We start from the raw sequence: 22,819 nt of genomic DNA, 5'->3' as shown, positions 1-22,819 counted from the left end.
CTCCTGGATGCATCCAGAAGGAAGTGGCAAGGGTTCTGGGGCAGCCTTGAGAATAAAGCTGCACAAGACTCAGTGCTTTATCACAAGTTGCAAAACCTAATGACACTGCCTAACAAGCATGAGTGCAGCCCTAGTCCAGCTCAGGGGTAAGTGTTGTCCAAAAAGGCACAGTTGAAGGCGTGAGGATGCGCTCAGAGGCAGCTCTAACTTGGACATCAGAGAGCAATGCTGAAAAGCAGCTCTTGAAGGCTTGACCATGACAGGGGGTGAAAGAGCAGAAGCAGCAGATGCCAGGACAAGGACACTGACAAGAACAAGCCATCATCAAATGCCACTCTCAGGCTGAGAAGTTGATGAGGGTGATCCAGAAGCTGAACGCTGACTTGGAGTCCGCACCCAGATTATGAGCCTTGAAGCAGGCCAGCTACGCCACCCTGCACCTTAACAAAAGGAAAGACAAGGAGTGCTAGAGGCCCAAAGAAAATCACAGCACGTGTAACTTAGCTGTAGGTCATCAATGGGAAAAAAAGACAGGAAGCCATCAGACACAGGCAGCCTGATTCCACTCCGCCATCTTTATAGACAAAGGAATGTATCTATTTTTAGGGCACTATCAATATTCTAGAACCCTGTCTATATCCGTCCGCCAGCTGCTGTAACAAAATCTCGCACGCTGGGTGGCTTAACGGAAATCTATTTCTCATCATCTGGAGGCTGGGATGTCCCAGACCTGACTCCTAGAGAAGCTATTCTTTCTTCCCTGCAGACAGTCACCGTTCTCACATGTCAAGGATGGAGGCAGAGAATGCTTTCTCGTGTCCCTTCCTGTCAGGGAAGTGACCTCATCAGAAACCCCACCACCTTCATCTAGACCTTGATTAGCAGAGTCCCCCACCTGCTAGTAACATCCATCACACCAGTGCTAGGGATTCATCCTTAGTATGGGGGAACACACGAGGTTCAGTCCCCCCCTCTCAATAATGCCTAAAATAGGAAAAAAAAAAAAACAAAACAAGATATACACCTGTAAGTGAACAACACATTGATCCTTTTAGTATGTTAGGACAACTTGCAGTAGAGTTCGCAGGCTCTCAGCTTCCTGCTCCAGCCTCCGTGCCTGTCACCTACTACCCTGTTTCCCTGCTAGAATGGTCTCTTAGCCCTCTAGACCCATAAGCCCAAACCGCCTTTCTTCTAGAAGTTGCCTTGGCCACGGTGCTTTTATCACAGCCACAGAAAAGTACTAAAACTGCACAGTTCGCCTGTGCATTGTGTGTATGCCATGTACGGCAGAGGCCACAACGGGTCTCCAAGTACTAAGAGTTACATGTGGTTGTGAGCTGCCATGCGGTGCTGGGGACTGAACGTGGGTTCTCTGCAAGAGCCCCTAACCATTGAGCCATCTCCCGGCCCCAAAGAACACTGTGTTCTGTCTCCAACATCTCTGAATCCCAGACTGTCCACATACACACCAGCAGTATCCCTTCCAAGTCGCAAACTTCACAGAAACCTCTGTATCAACAACAAAGGTCGGTCGTCACAAAAGGAACTGCACTGGAGAGGTGACAATCCTAAGGCTAACATTTAAAAATGCATACATTTTACGCGCAAGTTAGAAAATAACATAGCTATTGGGGCTGGTGAGATGGCTCAGCGGTTAAGAGCACCGACTGCTCTTCCAAAGGTCCTGAGTTCAAATCCCAGCAACCAGATAGTTCACAGCTATCTGTAACGAAATCTGATGCCCTCTTCTGGAGTGTCTGAAGACAGCTACAGTGTACTTACATATAATAAATAAATCTTAGAGAGAGAGAGAAAGAGAGAAAGAGAAAGAAAGAGAGAAAGAAAGAAAGAAAGAAAGAAAGAAAGAAAGAAAGAAAGAAAGAAAGAAAGAAAGAAAAGAAAGAAAGTAACATAGCTGTTTAAGAAAATCTAACGAAATCCTTGAACCCAGGATGTGTGCCTTCATGAGCGAGTGTGTGTGCACGCGTGTGTTTGTGTGTGCGCGTGCTACATATCTCCTCCCTACAAAAACTATAAAGGAGTTTTTGAAATTTAAAACAATGATAAAAACTTCATACAAGGATCTAGAGGGAAAAGTTGGGAGAATCTTCGCAAAAGGGCATGGAGCTTCAAGGGCGCCATGGGCACAGCTGCCCCCTCCCTCCCCTTATCTCCAGACAGCTACAGCAGCAGGTGAGCTTGGTAAGCCCATTGTTCCCAGCTCTTGTGGAGGTTCCATCATGGAGGCTGGCTGACTGCTTACAACCCTGGCCTTTGCCGATTAGCTCAGCCTCTAGCCCCCATGCTCCCCAGCCGCTGTGGGTGGAGCTGAGATTCTCCACCCCCATCCTGCCCCCTGAGCTCCTGGCTCTGGGGCCCTAGCCTGAGGCCTCCAGGCATCTAGCTGTTACGCAATGCTATCGCAATGCAATAATGCAATGCTATCGCTGGCTCACTTGGGTGAAGTGATGGTGCAGAGGGAAGATGTTCCTAACACCTCCAGCGTTTAGAGGGCTATGCTTCAGGCGTTCCGAACCAAGAATCAAAACTAGAACCAAGTCTGTGCTTTCTTACTCTGTAGAACTATCTCACAAGACTATTGGGAAGCTGGAGGGCAGAGAAATGGACATTGGGAGTTGGGGGCAGAGTGGGTGTCCCCAACCCCACCCCTTCCACAGTCCCACTCTCTCAGTGTTCTCCCTCTCCCACCCTGCTCCCACTTCCTGCTTCTCTCCTCCCCCTCTTCACTCACCCCCCCACATACACACTACTTCTCCTCCTCTCCCCTCCTCTTCCACTCTCTCCCCCCCCCCTCCTTCTCAGCTAAAACCTTCAAAGTGGTGGCCCCTTGGGAGCAGAGCTGGCGTGGAGAAGGACAGGGTTGATTGCTCTGTTTTTGTTTCAAGCTTTGAAGAACTTTTGACTCCTAAAACCGTGCGCTTGTGTAACTGTGTTTAAGATGGGTATTTAATGTTTAAACAAAATCTGACGTACAGAGTGTGCATTCCTAAGCTTTAGGGAGCCCAGCCACTTTGAAGACATGGGGAAAGCTGTAAATCCCTCTCCCAGGAAAAACACACACCCACGCAAAAGATCAGCACAGGAGAATTCCGAAGTCCACCCAGCCCGGGTGGGTCCTATCTTAAAAGGAAAGGTTCTAGGTGTTTTGTTCGTGTTTGTTTGTGTTTCCTTACAGAGGTGAAGGTGAAGCCCAGGGCATCCTGCACCCTAGGCAAGCACTCTGCTGCTGAGCTACACCCCAGCCCAGATTCTGGGTCGTCATAAAATTCCTTTCAGAGCAAAGCTAACCTTTCCTACACAGCGATGGGGGCCGTCTGCCTTGAAACAGTGGGTGTCCTGACCCTTGAGAATGTGACTGTCAGCTGAGCTGACTCATTCCAGCTGAGTCTATTCCAGAAACAAGGGGTCCTCCGTCTAAGTCTTGAGAAGGCAAGGTCCCAAATTCCCCCACCTGGGTGTTTTGTCCATCAGCAGAATCTCAGAGGATTTCTTGGCAAAACTCTACTCTCAGCAGGGCCACTTCAAGGCTCCAAAACAAGCTGCTTGAGGCTGACCTGTCTCCAGTACTGTAAACCTCCACAGAAAGTCAGAACAATACATCTTTGTTTTTGAAACAGGGTCTCCCTCCGCAACCTGGCCTCAAGCTCTCAATATGGCCCAGGTTGGCCTAGAACTCACTGGCATCCTGCCTCTGCCTCTCAGGTAAAAAGGTTTGCCACAAAATCCTGACATCCTGGGTTTGATTCTCTACGTCCAGGCTCAGTGTCCGGAAAGGGCAAACCAGCTCTTGAAGTCATGAAAGTTGTCTTCTGCGTGAGCAAAGATACTCACACAACACACATGCTCACACACGACACACATGCCCGTACAGACAAACAGAAGGCAATCTTTATATCCCTGACGATTGGTTTAATCCATTGGTGCCTCAGTTTACATGTCCATGAATGGAAAATAACAAAGCAACCTCACAGGATGTGGCAGTAAGGGGACCAGGTGACGTCAGTGGACACAATGGCTGATCCCCATAGACACCTGTGCCCAAACCCTAGACCCGTGGCTGTCATAGTGCATGACAAACCGTCTCTTCCTCTCTTATCTAGGCGGTCAAGTGAACACATCTGCCTTCAAATCAACTTTGGAACTTTCTCTGAGTAGAAAAGCAACATGCATAAGGGATATCTTACATTTAACAGGAGGCTCTATCTGAAAGTCACATGGAAGGGAGGGAGGGAGGGAGGGAGGAAGGAAGGAAGGCCCGCCTTTCAGAGTCCCTAACTGGTAGGGAAAATGGGAACCTGGTTCTATAGTCACAAGAAACTCCTCATGGCCAATGAGACACTGAGCCTGAAGCAACTCCTTCTAGAGTTGAACAACACTACTACCTTGCTGCTTTCTGCCCAGTAACAATGTGGGCTGGTGTGTGTATGTTAGTTGAGGAAGTTAAGTGTGTGGTAGAAAGAAACGAATACAGTGAATTAACAAGAGTAGCCAGCAGTGTGGCATTCAGCAACTCCCTTAAAGCTAGAGGCAGGGCTGAGGACTGAAATTCTTTCCCCTTCCTTTCTTTTTTTCTATCTTTTTTTTTCCAAGACAGAGTTTCTCCCTCGGCTGTTCTAGAACTCACTTTGTAGATCAGGCTGGCCTCTAACTCACAGAGATCTGCCTACCTCTGCCTCCAAGTGCTGGGATTAAAGGCTGTGTGTGCCACTACCACCTGGTAGGATTTCATTTAATAGCAAAGCAAAGCCCAGGGTCCTGGATTCAGTCACACATGCGCACGCGCACACACACACACACACACACATACACACATACACACACACACACACACAACCACAAAAGAGAAGGATGGCCACATTTCATCCAAAACAATAGATCACAGTTTTCATTACAGTCACAGATTTCAGGAATTCTAAATTGTCCAGAAGACTACAAAATTTATGTTTCCCATAATACACCGCCTTACCTTTACCAGTCCAGCAATACCAGTGTTGCAGGAAATTCAACCATCAAACGTCCCTAGGAAACTCTGGCTGCTGGCTTTCCCACACCACAGGAACTCTGTGTGTCTGTTAATGCCACATAGGATGTTGTATATTAATATCTGCATTTCTCAACAGGCATTCTTTGAGACCCACTGCTGAGTTTGTGAGCCTTTGTGCTCTCCTGTTGTAACATTAGAGCAACAAAAGTGTTCAGTAGAAATTGGTGAGGAAATGGGGGCAGGACTGACATCTGGCCCTGGGACAGTCAACATAGGGCTGCCAAGATGGCTTGGAGAGAGAATGATCCAAGCAACCCTCCTGCTGCAAGAGCTGGACTCACCCTGACACTTGCCCCTCACGAGTAGGATACCGAATTACAACAAGTGGCTGCCTTCCTGGCCTTGACCTCTGAACTTTGCCTTCTCGAATCTCCAGTCAGGTCCCTTAGGAGCCAAAACATCAAGAAAGAAATTATAAATGGAAGGTGCTTGTGGCTCTGAACTATTACTGAAACCATCAGACACTCAGATAGACAGACAGACAGACAGACACACACACACACACACACACACACACACACACACACACAAACACACACGTTTTTATATAAACCATATAAAACCGGAATTCGAACTTGATGATTTCCCCGAAATGCCTACCAAATGATACTGATCATTCAGGATATAAAACAATGCTAAGTTTCCTGGCACCGCATCCAGGACTCTTGAGTGTGTACAGAAAAGCAGAGAAAAATCAACTATTAGCCGGGTGTGGTGGCGCACACCTTTAGTCCCAGCACTCGGGAGGCAGAGGCAGGCGGATTTCTGAGTTCGAGGCCAGCCTGGTCTACAAAGTGAGTTCCAGGACAGCCAGTGCTATACAGAGAAACCCTGTCTCGAAAAAACCAAAACAAAAAACAAAACAAAACAAAAAAACAACAACTATTAATGTTGCATCTTTTTATAACTTTGGCAGCATAGGATTTTACAACTTAAAAAAAATCTCTTCTATTTGTAATTGCATTGAATCTTCCAAATAATAACAACATTTTAAAGGCATTACTAAGAACTAACACACTTGTGCAGATCAAGGAACTGAGGCTGAGAGAACCTGATTAAAAAGCCAAACTCTAACTCAAGTCCCCTCCTAAAGAACTGTTGGAAGCAATCCTTAACTTCATTCACATCTACATCCTGTCCACACACAGAACGGTTCTGGGTCCCAATGCAATAACAGACACAGGAACCTGAGAGTGGAAAGGGTGGCCTGGGAAGCCCTGAGTGGTAGTGACACATTAGCCGTAGACATACAGTCTGAAAAGAGCAATCCTCTACTGTTATGTGAGGGCTACATGGTGACTTACAGAGATATCAAGCTGTAGAATAAAGGAAGTGACATCATGGTTTAAAACCCTCATGGCAGCCACAGAAATCTCCAGACATAGTTGGGAGCAGACAGATGGCACCTAACCAACCTGATGTGTTCAGTGATGGGTGAATAGGGGCAAGAGGACAATAGTGGAGATCTACCCTATCCCTGTGCAGAAACCCCTGTCACTTCATCTGGACAGAAATCAAGGTAGCTACAAATGAAACAGAGGAAAGAAGCTCACATTGAAAGGAGATGTGTCGCAGTAAAGAACGTCACCCCTAGGCAGAACTGCCATCATCAACTTTCAATCCCTGTCGTTATCTAGATAGCAGGGAGAACCATGTCCTTTCTACACACAGACACCCGGCCAGAAGAAACTCTGCACACCGAATTCCCACCTCACCACAGACGCTCGGATGAGCATGGAAGGGTTGGCTTCTGCTCCTTAGAGCTGAACTCCTCTGCCAACCCTTTAACACATGATGTATTTAGCACTAAGATCAGATGAGCCTTTCAACATTTAGGCAGAGCCCAGGGCATCTACTTGGGGTACTCTTAAGATTCCACTTGTTTCAGCGTCTCTCAAGTAAAATCCTGGCTATAGATTGGGACCTGGAAATGCGCAGTTGGCAGACTCCATCCGACAACACACCAACAGATGCTCTTGAAAACAGATCTGCACCCAACGGCTTCATTAAGGGAGGGATGTGATACAGTGGAGATGCAAACAGAATACAATTATAAAGGGTTCAAAGGGGCTGGAGCGGTGCTTTGTGGGTAAGAGAGTGTAAGGGCTGAGAGACAGTTCATGGTCAAGGATGCTTGCTGCTCTGCTCAGGGAATCTGGTTTTCAGCACTCACATCAGGAGGCTCCCATTTGCCTGCAACTCCAGACCCAGCATATCTGATGCCCTCTTCTGACCTCCCAAGGCATTCCATGTGTATGTGCACATTCACATGCACACGCATACATGAGTGCATGTGCACTCATGCACACACACACACACACACACACACACGCACACGCACATCTCTCTGGTGGGGGTGTAAATCTTCAAAAAGGCCAAAATCAAATTTAATTTTAATTTTTTCAAAAAGCATGCAAGACAACACCAAAAAGTGTTAAGTTTCCATCACACACACTTGTCCCATACACTGATGATCTACCCAACCCTTATAAATTTCAATTTTATTTTACTTAATGACTATGGGCATTTTGCCTCCATATGTCTGTCATACCACATGCACACAGTGTCCGCAGAGGCCAGAGATGGCATTGGGTGCCCTGAGCTAGACCATGTGGGTGTAGGACTGCGCCAGGTCCTCTGCACGAGCAGCCAGCAACCTTGACCACGAACCATCTCTCAGTCCTTGGATAAACCTTTGTAAAAAGAAACTGAGAAGCAAGGAAGTAGCTTGCTCTTTAGACTACATTTTTCAAATATCTCCTTTATATCTTTGCCATAGGCCAACTTCCTTCTGCTATATTTGGTTAAAAGAATGAAGGGTTTAGGGCCAAGAATGTTCCTTAAAATTGTCTACTTGAAGACTTTCAAAGGTGAGACTGCTAAAACCTAGAGGAGAAACTACCCAGGAAGGACACTAAATCAACTTCAGAGCCAAAATTAGACTCAATGAACTCTGTTCGAGTACTCTACATCATAAAACACACTCAGTCAGACAGGTTAAAAAAAATCTTTACTATCTTTGGTGGGTTGAGGCTTTGTACCTGGATTCATGGTGTAGACAAAGGCTCTCTCATTTGGGCCCCACTTCCTCCCTGCTCTGGGGTACAAACTGGGTCTGTGGCTTTCAGAGTGTTGGGTTTGTTTGTTTTTTTGTTTTTGTTTTTTTTTTCAAGCTATGATACGTACTTTTGGCCTAAACTCACAATGTCTAAAGGACAGAACTAACATAAAGAAGGCTTAGAGAGAATGTTTGATGAGGCAGAAGCTTGCCAGAGCTCAGCACCCAGAGCTGAGCTGGTGCAAGCACAGAAATAGGAGACGGCAGAGACTAAGTGTGCATCTTATAGCAGGACAAGGATGGCTCCTAGCTGTTTCATATCCTATCCTGCTATTAGAGTTGGGCTCTCTTTTAGGACAAACCGTGAGTTGCTTATTGAAACTCCTTGTTCCAACTGCTGCCTGCCCTCTCCCCACAGAAAGACACTGCCTTGATTTCTCTCTCTCTCTCTCTCTCTCTCTCTCTCTCACACACACACACACACACACACACACACACACACAAACACACACACACACACCATCCTGGATACATGACAAGTGATTTTGAAATGCTCAAAGAAGCAGTATCTAATGAATGGTCTCCACATTAGTTAGTAGCTGAGGAGGGCCCAGCCTGAGGGGCAGCATCAGGTCCCCTCCCTGGACCTCACCCCAGGGCTGCCTTCATAAATCTGATCTCCAACTGTAACTGCTTTGGCTTGGTTCCCTGGGTGTGGATTTTCTTGATTCAAACTCATTCTGCAGCACGCCAAGTTCTTGGGAGAGTTTCTTCCACTTGCCAGGCGCTGACTGGGAGTTACAAAGTCAACTCTCTGGCTTTCCAGATTTTTTTTTTCTTCCCAACGGAAGAAATCAAGAAGCTGAGGGCAGAGAGGCTCTGCTCCCTCCAATCAGCACCGGCCTCTGGGTCGCCAGGCCTAAGGCTGGAGTAAGAAACTTCCATGACTGGACTTGCAGCTCCCAGCACAGTGACAGCCCCACGCTCCCCAGAGACCCGCAGGGTGAGGGGCACATTCTCAGACGGGCTACTCCAGAGCCCGTGTAGCGGCCCCCCATCCCGCCCGCTCCCCGCTTCAACTCACTGAATAAAGACAATACCAAAACACCGAAGAGCGGGTGGCAGTCCGGTCCACACCACCTTAGGCTAACTGCGCCCAGCACGCACAGGGCTTCGCTCACCTCACCGAAACACCAGTGCCCAATGCACACCCAAAGCGGGGGCCAGGACTGAATGGGCAAAGCCTGGGTCGACAAGCCATGCGACACAGGACCAGGATCCCATGCGCGCGTGTCCACGCTGTCACCTTCACTGACACACGAAATCGTACCAATACAGGGACAGAAACAGCCTTTCCACCCGCCAAGCCTCCCCACACACTTAAGTCCACGTAGTTACCTCCGGAGCCATCCACACCACATAGGGAAACAGGAAGGCTCCCTCACACAAGGGTCCCCCAACCCCCGGTCCCTCTTGGTGACAATCAACTAGCTACACCCAAGAAGGAGGGCCGGAAAAGAGCCCACTCCTAGGGCGACCAGGACCTGGAGGTGCAGAGCCCTCTGTGCCACCCGGCGGCGAGACAATGCCAGGGCGCACAGACTCCTGAGTGCTCGGGTCCATCCAGGCCAGCCCTCTCGGTGTTCCTGTCCCTCTAGAGGAGAAGGCAGCTGCCACCAACCCGGCAGCACACTCTCCGACCCACTTCAGCCGACTGCCAAGCCGGGAACCCCCAGTTCAGCCTTAGCGATTGTCCTACAAGTCCAAATATGTGGTCTGTCCTTTAGGTCTCGGATGACCGGATCTTCGAACAGTTCTTGGAAAACCATCCCTGCCCGCTGACCCTGTCCAGCCCTGTCTGGGGACCCTGAAGGGCCTCGGGGACCCTACCTGGCCCTGGGGACTCTGACCTCCAGGGATCCAACTTAGCCCTGGAGACCCGGTCCAGCCCTGTATAGGGACCATGCCCTGTCCGGAGACATTGCCCTCTCAGGAGTCCCTGGTCAGTCCTGTCTAACACCCTGAAGGGCCTCGATGACCCTACCCGGCCCTGGAGATCCTGCCTAGCCTTGTCTGGGGACCCTGCCCGGCCCAGGGCATCCAGCTTGGGGACCTTGCCCGGGGACATCGTGGGACACCTGGCCCTGCTCCGGGTTCAAAGTCACCGCCGCCTCACCTCAGGATTCAGTGGCTCGTGAGCACTGGACGGCCGAAAGGAGCGCAGCCCGCGGAGCGCCCGCTGCCTCAACAATGGAGCCCGGGGCGGGGCCCTGCGCAGCTCAGCGATCTCTCAGTCGGGACCCGGAGCCCAGACACCAGCGGTGCGAGCTGTGGCCGGAGGACTCTGCGCAGGCGCGACAGGCCCCGCCTGCCTCCATAGCCCCGCCCCCTGAACAGCAAGAACCCGCCCTCTAGCCAATGGTTAGGAAGTTGGGCAGAGGGGGCGGGGCCATGAGGAACAAAGAGAGGCTGGGCGGGGCCGTGGGTCGGAGCAGGCACCCGGGGACTCTGCGTTGATCTGATTTCGCGTTGGGCTCAGCGCCCACGTGGACTAAGCTCAGTGGTACTCGGTGCCCATTCCAAAGCTAGAATATTGGTTTTAAAGGAAAACTGATGGTTCCTGCCATCCGAATTGCGATCCTCATAGCCTTGCCCATCATCTGGTCGAAGGGTGTTGGTATCATTAAGGGTGGAAAGAAAGAGAAAACTCCCTTTAGGTGCTGTGCCAAGCAGATCCATTTCGCTGTCCTACTTCAGGATCCCATTATTAATCTCATCCCTTTCCTGCTCAGAGCCTTGGTTTTTTTTTTTTCCATTCCCCCACAAGGCATGACTCCTATCTACCCACCATTTCCATTTATCCATATCTCAATTATCTTTAAAATTCGCCCAAGCCTTAGAGGACTGTTCTGGAACATATGTGGATTTCCCTCTATTTCACAACCTGTCCCTCTTCTCCAAGACTTCCCTTCTGCCTCTGACAAGAGCCTTTGTGATCATGGCTGGAGACAGCATGCTTCTCTTGGGATGGATACCCTCATCAGAAGCCCTATCCACATACATGATCACTGCAGGATCCAGTCCAGTCAGCAGGGATCACCAGACCTCAGTTGGACTCCCCCAAAATTACAAACGGTTTACTTCCAGAGGCAGGCCAGCCTGCAGTTCCTCAATGAGTCCTGGAGTCCATGCAGAGCCTCAATTCTCCTGTCTGACTCCCCAAGCCAACAGATGATCTGCTTGCCCAGGCACTGGGGCCTCTTGGTACAGCCCCTTATGCGAGAAGAGCTATCCTTGGGGATGGGTTTGATTGGCGTGGTTAGTGTTAATAGTTAACTTGTTGTGAAGGATTACCTCATCCCTGAGCATGCATATACAAAGTAGTTACCTAGATTTGGTTGAGGTGGGAAGACTAACACTGAAGGTGGGTAGCATTTGTCACTGGGCTCAAGTCCTGGTCTATATTAAAAGGAGCCATCTAGCTGAGGACAGGTATTCATTGGCCTCAGCTTCTTGAAGGTGAGTGTGGTAGGACCAGCAGCCTCCAGCTCCTGACACTGTGACGTCCTTACAATCAAGGACTGGACCACAGCTGGAGAGCTGTGGGGCCAACAGAAACCTTTCTTTCCTAACTTGCTTTTGTCCAGGTATTATCAGGACAACAGAAAAGTGAGACCGTCTGGGACACCATCCTGCTGTACGAGCTGTGCTGGGACACAGAGGCAGAATGGTGGGCTGCTTTGCTCAAAAATGAGAGCAGCTGTGCTTGGGGAAGGCCAGGGAAGGAGACAAATAACGGGAGCCAAGGAAGAGGGGAGGGGAAGGCAGGTGACGTGAGGACGGGAGAGATGGCCCGGAACATTCTAAGAACTGAAATGTCTAAAGGCCAGTCACTCCAACCTGTGTTACTCTGTCATGCTGGCATCCTGAGAGGCTTCCAGTAGCCTCAGGGCTGTTTCGTATGAGCAGACAGGGGTCCAGGGAGGGTTGGGGGTAACTGGTTCTGGTTGGAGTTGAAAGGGGTTGGCTATAAAGGAGTCCTCCAGGGCATCATGCACTATTTTATCTGAAGCTCAAGCAATTCAATCCAAGTTTTCAAATTGGCTTTTTCTAAGATGACAGACCCTGTTGGCATCTGCATAGATTTCTGGCCAGTTCACTCCATAGCAATAAAATGTGGATGTGGACAGTGCCCCAGGCTCCAAACATAATTGTAGATATTTTCTTCTAAAATGAATCATAACTCATGAAAAATATCTTTACTTATTTATTTTTGAGCCGTTTGCAGACTCTGGGTCTGTGCTACACTGAGGGGGGAGGACATTAATCTCTTTCCTGGCTCTGAGGTGAGGTCACCTCCTCCTTCATACTCAGGCTTCCTCCTTGAGAACCTGAGCAAGGGACCAGAAGACCTCTGAGGAACGTCCTCCATGCGCCTCGGCTTCTCCGAGGACCAGGATTTCAGTCCAGCTCCCCATCCTTCCTCTGCCTCACACCCTTTTGGCCAAGGTGGATCTGCATTGGTGGGTGAGCTATGCTTCTGGATAGACACACAAATGCAGGTGCTAACTAGTAGTTTGCTTGTGGCTGTTCCCCCCAACACCCACCCCAAACGATAGCCACACCGCATGTATCAGTCCGTGTTTGGTGACTTTGACACTTGTAGGAAAGGTAGAGAGGAGGAGAGTGTCAGAAACGGAGGCCAGGGCCTAGAGCTCTACAGCCCCAGCTTGAGTCCCATGAACTCCCCCAAGCTGTAATGCTACTAGATCAGCTGCCTGATGTGTGTGCATGTGCGTGTGTGCATGTGCATGTGTGTGTGCATGTGTGTGTGCATTGTGTGCATGTGTGTGTGCATGTGCATGTGTGTGTGCATGTGCATGTGTGTGTGCATGTGCATGTGTGTGCATGTGTGTGTGCATGTGCATGTGTGTGCATGTGCATGTGTGTGCATGTGCATGTGTGTGCATGTGCGTGTGTGCATGTGCATGTGTGTGCATGTGCGTGTGTGCATGTGCATGTGTGTGCATGTGTGTGTGCATGTGCACGTGTGTGTGCACGTGTGTGCATGTGTGTGCATTGTGTGCATGCATGTATGTGCTTGCATGTATGTATGTGCGTGTGTGCATATGTGTATGTGTGTGCGCGCGCGCATGTGTGTATGTGCATGTGTGTGTGCATGTTTATGTGCATGTGTGTGTGCATGTGTGTGTATGTTCATGTGTGTGCATGTTCATGTGTGTGCATGTTTGTGTGTGTGTGTATGCGTGTGTGTGCATGCAAGCACATGTTTATACAGAGGAGGAGGAGGGAAGTAAATAATGGCTCATCCTCCTGCCTCAGCCTCTTGTATGCTGGGTCTGGCCAATACAATTTCTTTCTTTTCTTCCTTTTGTCTTTTTTTGCAACAGGTTCCCAAACTGGCTTTGAACTCTGAACTTAGTAGGGATGACCCTGAATTCCCACTCCTTCTGCCCCAGCCTCCCAAGAACCAGGATTAGAGATGATGGGAGTGTGAGCCACCATATGCAGCTTAGTTTCTCTCTTTTTCCCTTATTAATTTATATATATAAGTGCTATGTTTGCATGTGCACCTGCATGATAGAAGAGGGCATCAGATCCCATTACAGATGGTCAGGAGTCACCATGTGGTTGCTGGGAAGTGAACTCAGGACCTCTGGAAGACCAGTCAGTGCTCTTAACCGCTGAGCCCTTCCAGCTTAGTTTCTGGAAGATAGCCTTGAAGTTTCTGATTCTTTTCAAATTCCAATGCAATATGCATATTGTCTTTCTCTAATTACATTTCACATGACACACCCCCAAACTCAACAGGAGTCCTGTGAATGCTGGCAAAAACCATGATGTCATGCTTCATTGCTCCCAGGAATAATGCAACAAATGGTTGTTTGTCTAATTCAAGCAATATGTGTATGCTGTGTTCATTTATACAGTTCCACTTCCATTTTTTAGAGTTTAATGATTCCCCCAGGGGCTAAAGAGATGGCTCAGTCGTTAAGAATGCTTACATTTCTATCAAAGGATCAGAGTTCAGAGTTCAGCTGAGGCAGCTTACAAAACACCTGTAACTCCATCTCAGTGATTCTCAATCTTCCTAATGCTGCAACCCTTTAATACACTTCCTCATGTTGTGGTGACCTCCTCCCACCATAAAATTATTTTGTTATTTCATAATTGTAATTTTTTTCTTTTTTTTATTTATTAGGTATTTTCTTCATTTACATTTCCAATGTTATCCCAAAAGTCCCCCATATCCTCCCTACCCCAACTCCCCTACCCGCCCACTCCCACTTCTTGGCCCTGGCATTCCCCTGTACTGAGGCNTATAAAGTTTGCAAGACCAATGGGCCTCTCTTTCCAGTGATGGCCGACTAGGCCATCTTCTGATACATATGCAGCTAGAGACACGAGCTCTGGGGGGTACTGGTTAGTTCATATTGTTGTTCCACCTATAGGGTTGCAGACCCCTCATAATTGTAATTTTTGTATGTTATGAATTGTGACGTACATATCTGATATGCAGAATTTCTCATATGTGGCCCACAAAGGGGTTGAGATCCGCTGCTCCCACTCCAAGGGATCCAACGCCCCCTTCTGGCCTCCATGAGCATCTGCAGAGATGCACACATTTCAAAAAGGTTTCCCCACAGTAATACCACATGGTCTATAGAGACATTTATGGGTTATAGCTTACTCGTGATCCCAACACGGAAAAAGGAGAAAGCAAAAGCATGAAGATCCCAGCGCTCACCAGCCGGCCTAGCCTAACCAGTGAGCCCCAGGAAAATGAGAGACCTCAACAACGAGGAAATGGCAAGGCTGCAGAGAGTTGGTACAGTGGTTAAGAACACTGGCTGCTTGCTCTTGCAGAAGTCCCAGGTTTGGTTCCCAGAACCCACACAGCAGCTCATAACAGTCGGTAACTCCAGTTCCATGCGATCGATGCCCCTTCTTACCACCAAATGCACCAGGCCCACACATGCTGCACAGACATCAATGCAGGCAAAACACTGGCACAAATAAAGTAAGTAAATCTTAAAAAAAAAAAAAATCAAGTAATGACATCCAAAGTTGACCTCTGACCCCCCCACACACCCACACTTACAGTCATTCTGAGGGGCATTAGCAGGCCTTCGGCTCAAGAAGGAGAGGACGTAGCCAGTGTCTTTCCTGAAGCCCAGCTCAGCCATGAGTGCCCAGTGAAGCACAAACCTCCCACTCCTTTGGTCAGAGGTGGCTTTGTGCTGGGAACAGACCTCTCAGCTGTGACTTAACCATGCAACCCCACTTAGCCCTTGAACAAAACAGGAGGAGTAGATTAGATAGATTGCCTGGCCCCAAAATTCTATCTGCTTTGGGAGGAGAGGCCTAGCTTCTGGAAGGATCCACAATTGACATAATTTGCCTGACCCTGTGTGAGTTCGATCTGGCTTTCTGTACCTCTGAAGAGGTAGTCAAGGAGCCTGAAAGAGAAGGAGAGCTGACCCAAGCTGGGAACAGGGCTGACCCAGAGCAGCTCCCAGAGGCTGAAACATTGGGATTGGTGTACTGCCCGAGAGGCTCTGAGTGAAGGTAGGGTCAGCAGCCTTGGGAGGAGGCAGGGAAGGATGAGACTGCGGTCAAGACCAAGAGGCTATCCGCTGGACAGAGGCACAACTGTAGGCCGCAGAGTTGCTTGGTGTCCTTTGGATCTGTGGTCATCTCAGGACTTAAAGAATCCTATGACAAAGGAAACCCACCTGGAGTTGCCACTGGTACTGGAACACCTGGTAAATATCTCCTACGGGGCCTGGGACAGTGACGGATTTTTGCTAGTGGGGAGGAAGTCCTCGTTGTAAGCAGAGGTCATGGGATTCTAGTCTGCCAACGGTTGTGGAGCAGGTATTGGTATTCTTTTACTTAGCTTTTAGTGGAAGATAGGGGCTTGTAGAGCCACCACTGGCCTTCTTTCTGATCTTGCTGCCTGACCTCACAGGCATGTATCATCAGGTCTGGATGCATTGTTAGATGTTGGATGCATTGTTCGGATGCAGGGACCCAGAGTTGAGCTGGCAGATGTCACTGATGGCAGGTACACTATGGATGCTGTCAAAGGACCAGCATTACAAACACTTCCTGCTGAACAGGAACGAACGGCGGGAGCCCTGTCCCAAGCAAGGGTAATACCAACCCTCAATCCTTTGGAGTGCCCAGCCACAAGCTACACATGGCTACTCAGCTTACTGACACTTAATCTCAGTCACAGCGGTCATATTTCATATTGGTAGATGGCAGGGCAGATAGCATGGCTCTAGAACACCCCCATCATCACACAATGTGGACCATGCTGGTCTAGGAGCACCACTCTATGTGATGGTTTGGAGTGGGCACAGGATGTGGTTGGGTGTGTTCAAATACTCTAGGGCAATAATTGTGCATGTCGGGCTAGTGATGCACAAGTCAGTCCCTGTGGGCTTAGGTCTAGACAGAGGGATGCCATCAGTGAAATAATGAAGAGCCTCCAGAGGGGTGGGGGCTCTGCAAAAATGAGGACCTATGTTTCATCCCCAGCACCCACAAAAAAATCCGGGAATGGTAATATGCTGTAACCCCAGCACTGGGAGACAGAGACAGGAGGATCCCCAGTGCTCACTCACCAGTCTCTTGTCCTAAGCAGTGAGCCCCAGATCCTACTGAGAGACCCTGTCCCCCAAAATAGAGAACTCAGGCCTGGTACTATCACTGGTCAGGAGCCCCTGCTGGAGAGTTCACAGAGCCTAAGAGAACCTGCTATTGTTGCTTTCTGCAAAGCATCAAGCTACCTTCCAAATGGGTTTTCTTGTACCCATAGATTAGTGCATCAGAGATCTTCGTGGTGGGTTATCATTAACACATAGACTCAAAACTGTTTGAAGAACTAAGCCTAAGTGGCTGCTGAGTGCTCAGCCATAGAGGGACATCAGTATCGGCTCTTCTAAGGCGCTGGGGAAATTGTGGAGGAGAAAGCAGAAAGAATGTAAGAGCCATAGGATGAGGAGTGGTAAGAAATAATGTCTTCTGGGCGTGTGGCTGCTGTACCCTAGGCTTATGGCAGCACGTAATTCCAGCATGGATTGGGAGGTGTTCCTAATGCCCTACCCATCCCTGGGTAGCTAGAGGAAGTTAATGGTTTCTAGGGGAGGGTCATCTTCCTTCTATATAGCCATTGGCAAGTTTCTCTCATTCAAGTAAATATAACACACACACACACACACTCCCATCAATACAGAAGGTAATGCAAGCAACATTAATTAAACGCAATAGGGCACACACACAAAGAGACTTAGAGTCAGAGAGACAGTCCAACTGGTAAGAACACTTGCCACTGAGCCTAATGACCTGAGTTCAATCCCAGGGAAGCCATGTGAGAAGGAAGCAACCTGCCCAAGTTGTCCATTGATCTCCACACAGGCACTGTAGCATGTGTGCCTTCCACGACACACACACAAAAATTTTTTTTCTATTAAAAAAGACTTGAAAGTAGGAGGAGGGTCTTAATGGGGGAATGTAGAGATTTGGCAGGAAGGGAAGGACATGATAGGACAACAGGGAACATATTATATAAATGTATATGCATGTGTGATTGTGTGTGTGTGTGTGTGTGTGTGTGTGTGTGTGTGAGAGAGAGAGAGAGAGAGAGAGAGAGAGAGAGAGAGAGAGAGAGAGACTACTCTCCACAATCAAATGTACTAGTGCATTCACAAACACACCACACGTACACCTGCCGAATACACCAGGAATATGATGAGGACACTTGCGGAGCAGGAGTCACCTGGGAAGGAAGCCAGTGTGTAAGTCAAGGTCATGCTGCCCAGAGTGTGCGGGACAGACAGACAGAACAGGGACTGTGACATTCAGCTGCCCAGTAGGGGTCAGGATGATCAGAGGCACTGAGGCTGGAGCCATGGCTCAAGGCTGCTAGCAGTTTGGCACAACTGGATTGCTGTTCGAGAGTTTTGCTCTTGCCTGTTGGGTAACAATAGGGCACTTGGGAGTGAGCTGTGAGCAGTGAGTGTGACCTGGATCACAATTCCTAAGACAGAAAGTCTTGCACCTGCACCCAGGGTTCTTTGTCACACTGCCACCTCCTATCCTTTGCTTATCTGGAGATAGCAGTGCCCACAGAGAGAGAGAGATGATACTTGGAAGGCAGATGGTGGAATTGCCAAGACTCAGGGATGGGAAAAACCAAGAATGCACCAGGTTCTTGCTTGGGCAGCAGTAGACCATGGGGCTGCTTACATTGAGTTCAGCAGAATTACCAACTATTGGTATACGGTTAGAGAGTGTCACACATTTAACCCAGGGTGCCATCAGTCCTTCCCTGAAGACCCCTGCTGGCCTTTCTTTCTTTTCAGCCCTTTCCCCAGCCCAACACTTAGCCATTTCCAGACAGCAAAACTTCCAGAACACACAAGACTGTTCTTAGTCTCACTGTTCCATCAGCCTGGGATGCCCTTCTGTGTTATGTTGATAAATCCTGGGCATCTCTAGAAAGCATCTGGGGGTGCACTGGGGGTTCCTTTAGCCTTTACCACAGAGCACCCTCATCCTGCCTCAGGTAGGCAGATGCCAGCTGTTGGCTCCCTAAGGCTGACCAAGCCAAGGCTCCAACCCTCATGGCCACCTCTGGATGGGGCAAGAGTTTTTCCCTGGTGGCCTGGCCTGCTCCATGCACACATCCTACCCGTGCTTCTAAAACCAAGCATGCTTGAACACATTTTGTCCTTTCGCAAGTTACAGTGTGTCACCGTTTATTTTCCCAGGTGTCCCAGGGATCAGACATGACATGACACCTCGTGGGTGAGGAGGTGGGGGTTTTCCAGTTGCGCAGGTCCAGACTGCTAAGTGGCAGGAAGCAGATTAAGTACCAAAAGTTCCCCTCCACGGCCCAGCCAGGCTGGTGAGAACCCCAGCACAAAATGAGACTCAGCACATGTCCCGGGATGTGAGAAAGTGAGGGCAACCCAGAGGAGGGGACAGCTAGAGTCACCCAGGACCACAGTGTCCACCCATCCTGCAGCAGGGGTGCTCTTCCATACCCGCTACCAGGGCCCTAGTTAGCCCCCACTTCTGGACACCCAGGTTGGAGGAGGCACCACCTCTAGCTGTCCATCACTGCAGCTGCAGTCAGTGGCTGTGTCACGTGACAGCATGCTTCCTGGGCATGCGTGGTTTATGTGGTGAGGGGCTACAGTGAGTGTCTTTACTGGGAAGACTGGTCAGGTTGATGTGAGACTAGGCCACAGTGGGGAAACCTTTATTCTAGGGATTTGGCCATCAGGGGGAGCTCTTCTCTTAGCGACTTGGGAAAATGACAGAGGGAAAAGGAGATGGATACATTTCACATGTATTTACAAACGGCACTGCTGAGCGAGCAAGTGAGTGTCTTTGAGGCTGTCTGGGTGACACATACAAAGGAGCAGGGACGAAGGGAAAAAACCGGCTCCTATCTGTGAGGAGCACGGAGGACTGGAAGCACAGAGGCCTGCACAGTGGGAGGTGGGGAGGGTGTAAGGCGGAGGCGCTCCCCTTCTCAGGGACCGTAAAACTAAACTCTGCATATATGTCTTCATATGTGTAAGGAAGCGATACTTTTTAATAAAATAAAAACTTCTGTGTAACTTGAAAGATATCATTTAGGCAACTAAGGGGGTGATCTGGAAGAGGGGCACAATACACAGAGCATTAGCGGGGGGCACCCTGTCAGGTCAACATTCATTCCCCAGAAAAGATCTATCACAATAACTGCAGAAAACCTCTGTCCCACTGCCTCGCAGACATTGGCCTGGCTCCCCTGCCTCAGCCTGCAAGGCTGCTTGGTACCTCCTCATGCTCCGAGAAGTCTCACACTTACCATTCCTACTGTGTCAGGGTCTGCCCCTGACAAGCCTTTCGCTCACTTCCCAGACACTCTGTGCCCCAGTGCCTAGCACAGGTGTGGGCACACCAGGTGCCCCGGAAAGGTGCTGGGCTGGCTGACTGCTCTGTCCCGATCTCCTACGATAGCTGGCTGCAACACTGCCCTGATGTCCAGTTGTGGCGGGAAGGAGTGGGTCAAGCTGGCACCTGGCCCTAAACTACAGGCGAGAGCATCCTTGCTATACAAGGGACCATGCCTGCTGGATGCTCCTCAGGGCCTGGCCCCACCCTGCCTCCTGCAGGCACCCTGCCTGCCCTACTGACACAGAGAAGCAGAGCAAGGTGCAGGAGGGGATTTTCAGGGGGCTGGTGGGGTCCTTCAGCCCTGCCCCCCCAGCAGGCTCCTGGTAAGATGTTGGCAGCTGTCAGAACAGCAAGGCTTTCTTCTTGAGGTCATTCCTCTTCCACAGGGCCAGGCGGTCGAACTCCTCGATGCTCATCCCAAACACTTCTTGGAATTCCTCAGGTGATAGGTGTCTCTTCAGTTAAGGAAAAAAATGAGGGACAGTCAGTGTCATTTTAAACAGGGCCTGAGAGGCTGTCTTTGCTCGGAGAAACACTGGCTCCTCTCCTAGGTCCCTGTCGTAATGCCTGGCACCTCTAGCTACATGTTGTGTCTGTCCCTTGGGTCAAATTCCTACATAACTCTGTACATAGGCTTAACCATGTATGGATACCCAGCCTATCTCGATCCCTTTGAGGATAGCCAGTGCAGAGATGAAAGTGAGGCATCTTGGTCAATATTTACAGTGACCCAATCCAGACAGAAGAGGAGCCTAAATGTCCCCAGTCCTTGTTCTCAACCTGCAGTCACCTTGGATTCCAGGAATAACAGAGACTCACAGAGACCCCATGAAATCACACTCTCCCCAACCCCCAGCACTGCCTCATGGGAACCTTCTTGTCTGCGATAAGGATTTCTGGCCACCTCAAAAGAACTAGAGGTGAGACAGTGACCAACCAGGCGACAGCTGGGCAGGGACTGGGTAACTCTGTGCCCCTCTCACCATGGCTGAACGCTTCCTCTCTCTCTGCAGCTAAAGCTCACGTTAGTGCCGGAGACAGCTGAAATGAATGCTTGCCTTCCATCTTCCCAAGGCAGTAGCAAATTGACCTTTGTCTTGCTTCACCACTGAGCAGTCGTACGTCCGAGGGCTAGTAGCCAAGCCTGGTCTACTGTGATTTCAGGCTCTGGGCCTTTTGCCCTAGAAATCTGCTGACAGCATTGCAGCAACATGTCTTCTCTGTGTGGCTGTCCACTGACTCAGGGCTGCCACTGGGAGTGAGCCAGTGCACTGGCACGCCCAGGGCCTCGTTGTAGTGAAAGAAACAAACCTAGAGGGCAGAGTCATGGTGGGGACACACAGGGACTGGCTTGGAGCTACCATAGCACCCCTCCACTCCTGACTCCCCCTGACAAAACTTCCCTATGGCTGAGTTAAATGACCATGTCCCTCACCAGGACTCCTGCCTACTTGGAGCCTTCTGTAGACTCCTTTAGGCTGCCTCGTTTATCACTTACTTAAACTGTGACAGAGACTGCTCAGAAGGTCTACCGTGTTTAATTCTTAGTCTCCGTAGCTGAGAAAACTAAGAAGTGGTGTGCTGGATGGCTTTATGTCAATATGACACATGCTGAAGTCATCTGAGAGGAGGGAACTTCAATCAAGAAAATGACTCCATAAGATTGCGCTAAAGGGTTTTCTTAATTAGCGATCAATATGGGAGGGCCTAGACTACTGTGGCAAATCAAAGAGTGCACTTTCCACAACTTTAAAGCATTAGCATTAAATTAAAGGTTGTGATAATGGTTGAGAGAGAAAAGCAGACGAGAGCTGGGTGTGGGGTCACACACAGGCAATCTCAGCATTTGGTAGGCTGAGGCAGAAGGGTCTCAGGAGTTTGAGGCCAGCCTTGGACATATAGCAAGTTCAAAGCCAGCCTAGGCTACAGGAGATCTTGTCACAGAAGAGAGAATGTGGTAATCTCTGAAAGGCATAAATACAAACCTTGCCACTGAATCTGTTATGTGCTCTGAGTTTTAAAACCCCAGCTGTGGGTGATCTGGGAGACGGGGGTGGAGTCACACATGTAATCACACAGTGATGCTCAGAGCATCCAGGAAGTCCCACCCATGTGGAGACCCTCATCACGTGGACTGTCTTATGTTTTCAAGCAGGAAAGCATCTTGAACATCTCCATGGTGAGATCAGTATGGCTTGCTAACCAAGAGTTAGAAGATGCTGTGTTGTCTCTCCATGACCCTCTCAGGCCTGCTCTCGCTCTTCCAACTTACTGTAGGATGCTCTCCGAGAGCCCAGGGCCACACTAAGACAGAAATTCCACTGGTGCCTTTACTCAACCAATACTGGCCCCGTGCCTATGACTGACTCTAGACACCAGGAAGCAGCCAGGAATGGGTACCTGGTACGTGGGATGGACCAGCTTAATAGGACCACCAGAGATGAAGGTGCTGGAGAGGTGGCTTGAGGCACAGTCCCCAGTTTTGTTGGTTGTTGTTTGAGAAGAGCTCCCACTATGCAACCCAGGCAGGCCTTGAGCTTACTATGTAGCCCAGGCTGGCTCCCATCCTATTCTGTGTGATGCTCCCTGCCCAGCCCAGGAGAGCTGGTTGCAAATGAGACCATGAAAAGGACATACAAGTAACAGCTGGTGTTGAGAAGGTGCATCGATTGAGGCAGTGGGGTAGCAAAACTGCTGGCAGGGAAAGACCT

The 22,819-nt window shown here is 49.5% G+C and overlaps 2 protein-coding genes across 18 annotated transcripts in view; both read right to left on the bottom strand.

Moving 5' to 3' along the window:
- The window catches only part of Afap1 (actin filament associated protein 1), a 110,360-nt gene extending 99,836 nt beyond the window's left edge, over positions 1-10,524 (bottom strand). The window contains exon 1 of the mRNA XM_021163597.1: positions 10,303-10,524. The gene's annotated coding sequence lies outside the window, so the exon portion shown is untranslated. The remainder of the gene's footprint in view (positions 1-10,302) is intronic.
- Positions 10,525-18,893: 8,369 nt separating this feature from the next.
- Ablim2 (actin binding LIM protein family member 2) overlaps positions 18,894-22,819 on the bottom strand; it is a 124,094-nt gene continuing 120,168 nt past the window's right edge. For 10 of the 17 annotated variants that reach the window (XM_029477527.1, XM_029477532.1, XM_029477533.1 and 7 more), the window contains one exon: positions 18,930-20,563. In XM_029477527.1, the coding sequence (XP_029333387.1) occupies positions 20,450-20,563 (114 nt within the window). In that variant the 3' untranslated portion in view covers positions 18,930-20,449. Of the gene's footprint in view, positions 20,564-22,819 lie in introns of all 17 variants that reach the window. The other 7 variants (XM_021161740.1, XM_021161743.1, XM_021161741.1 and 4 more) reach the window with 3 other exon arrangements.

Source organism: Mus caroli, chromosome 5 (assembly GCF_900094665.2).
Source record: "Mus caroli chromosome 5, CAROLI_EIJ_v1.1, whole genome shotgun sequence".
In the NCBI taxonomy this organism is placed as follows: domain Eukaryota; kingdom Metazoa; phylum Chordata; class Mammalia; order Rodentia; family Muridae; genus Mus; species Mus caroli.
Note: the sequence above shows the minus strand (reverse complement) of the source record. Positions and strands in the feature narration are given on the sequence as shown.